General features: G+C 36.8%; 1 protein-coding gene across 1 annotated transcript in view; it reads right to left on the bottom strand.

Moving 5' to 3' along the window:
* LOC123969773 (wiskott-Aldrich syndrome protein family member 3-like) overlaps positions 1 to 1404 on the bottom strand; it is a 16300-nt gene continuing 14896 nt past the window's right edge. Inside the window, exon 11 of the mRNA XM_046047433.1 lies at positions 1 to 323. Coding sequence (XP_045903389.1) covers positions 160 to 323 — 164 coding nt within the window. The 3' untranslated portion in view covers positions 1 to 159. The remainder of the gene's footprint in view (positions 324 to 1404) is intronic.

A 1404-nucleotide genomic window follows, 5' to 3' on the forward strand; every position in this document is an offset into this window, starting at 1 on the left:
TGACACAAACTGATAATATTTACTGATAATAATCAACAAACAGCTAGTTTTATTTTCCAGACGGAGTTTTTCTGGAGTTTGTATCGTCCCTCTGGTTTTATCTATCCGGACTGATCTGGGGTCTGTCTTTATGTTCAGACTGGGACCGTCCTCCTCTCCTCAGTCGGACCACTCCTGGTCCTCGGGTTCGGACTCGTCCTCTGATTCGCTGTACTCCACGGCGATGCGTCGCGACAAGATGGTGGCGACATCATTTCCTGTAGGCTCCCGTTTCTTGGCCTCCTCCTGCTCACGCTGCTCCTGAACCTTCCTGAGCTGGATCCCTGCAGACCAGGAGAAACCAGAACCTCAGCAACACATCAGACCACAAAACACAATACAGGGTGACTTGTGGTTCCTGGAGTCTCCAAACGTAGAATGGGAGCCAGAGCGTTTGGCGATCGAGCTCCGTTTAAGAACATGTGAAAGCTGTTAAAAATGTATTCGTTCGAAAAACTGTTAAACACATTTAAAAACAGTTTAAAACTGTTAAAAACGTTTAAAAACAGTTTAAAAGTGTTTAAAAGTGTTAAAAACATTTGGAAACAGTTTAAAAGTGTTAAAAACATTTGGAAACAGTTTAAAAGTCTTAAAAACATTTAGAAACAGTTTAAAACTGTTAAAAACATTTGGAAACAGTTTAAAAGTGTTAAAAACATTTGGAAACAGTTTAAAAGTGTTTAAAACTGTTAAAAACATTTGGAAACAGTTTAAAACTGTTAAAAACTGTTACAAACGTTTAAAAACAGTTTAAAACTGTTAAAAACATTTGGAAACAGTTTAAAACTGTTTAAAACATTTGGAAACAGTTTAAAAGTGTTTAAAAACTGTTAAAGATTTAAACATTAAAAAAATGTTGAAAGCTGTTTAACTGTGAATACTGTAAAAAAGACAAAAACAGAGTGAAACATTTTAAAAAAGTTCAAAACTGTTAAAACAGTAAAAAAAAAAAGACCTGCCCTCAACTGGCACAGATTTACCGGAAATAATTTCTTCATCTAAACCATCAACCTGCCTCTTAGACCCCATCCCGACTAGGCTGCTTAAAGATGTTTTACCCTTAGTCAGCACCTCTATACTAGATATGATCAATCTATCTTTATCAACAGGCTATGTACCACAGTACTTTAAAGCAGCTGTAATTAAACCTCTTCTGAAAAAGCCCAAACTTGATCCGGATGTTTTAGCCAACTATAGACCTATATCTAACCTTCCATTTCTCTCTAAGGTTCTGGAGAAAGCAGTTGCTAAACAGCTGTGTGACTTTCTACAGAGCAATAGTTTATTTGAGGATTTTCAGTCAGGATTTAGAGCTCATCATAGCACAGAGACAGCACTGGTGAAAATTACTAATGACCTCCTTAT

This window comes from Micropterus dolomieu, linkage group LG04, assembly GCF_021292245.1.
Source record: "Micropterus dolomieu isolate WLL.071019.BEF.003 ecotype Adirondacks linkage group LG04, ASM2129224v1, whole genome shotgun sequence".
Classification (NCBI taxonomy): domain Eukaryota; kingdom Metazoa; phylum Chordata; class Actinopteri; order Centrarchiformes; family Centrarchidae; genus Micropterus; species Micropterus dolomieu.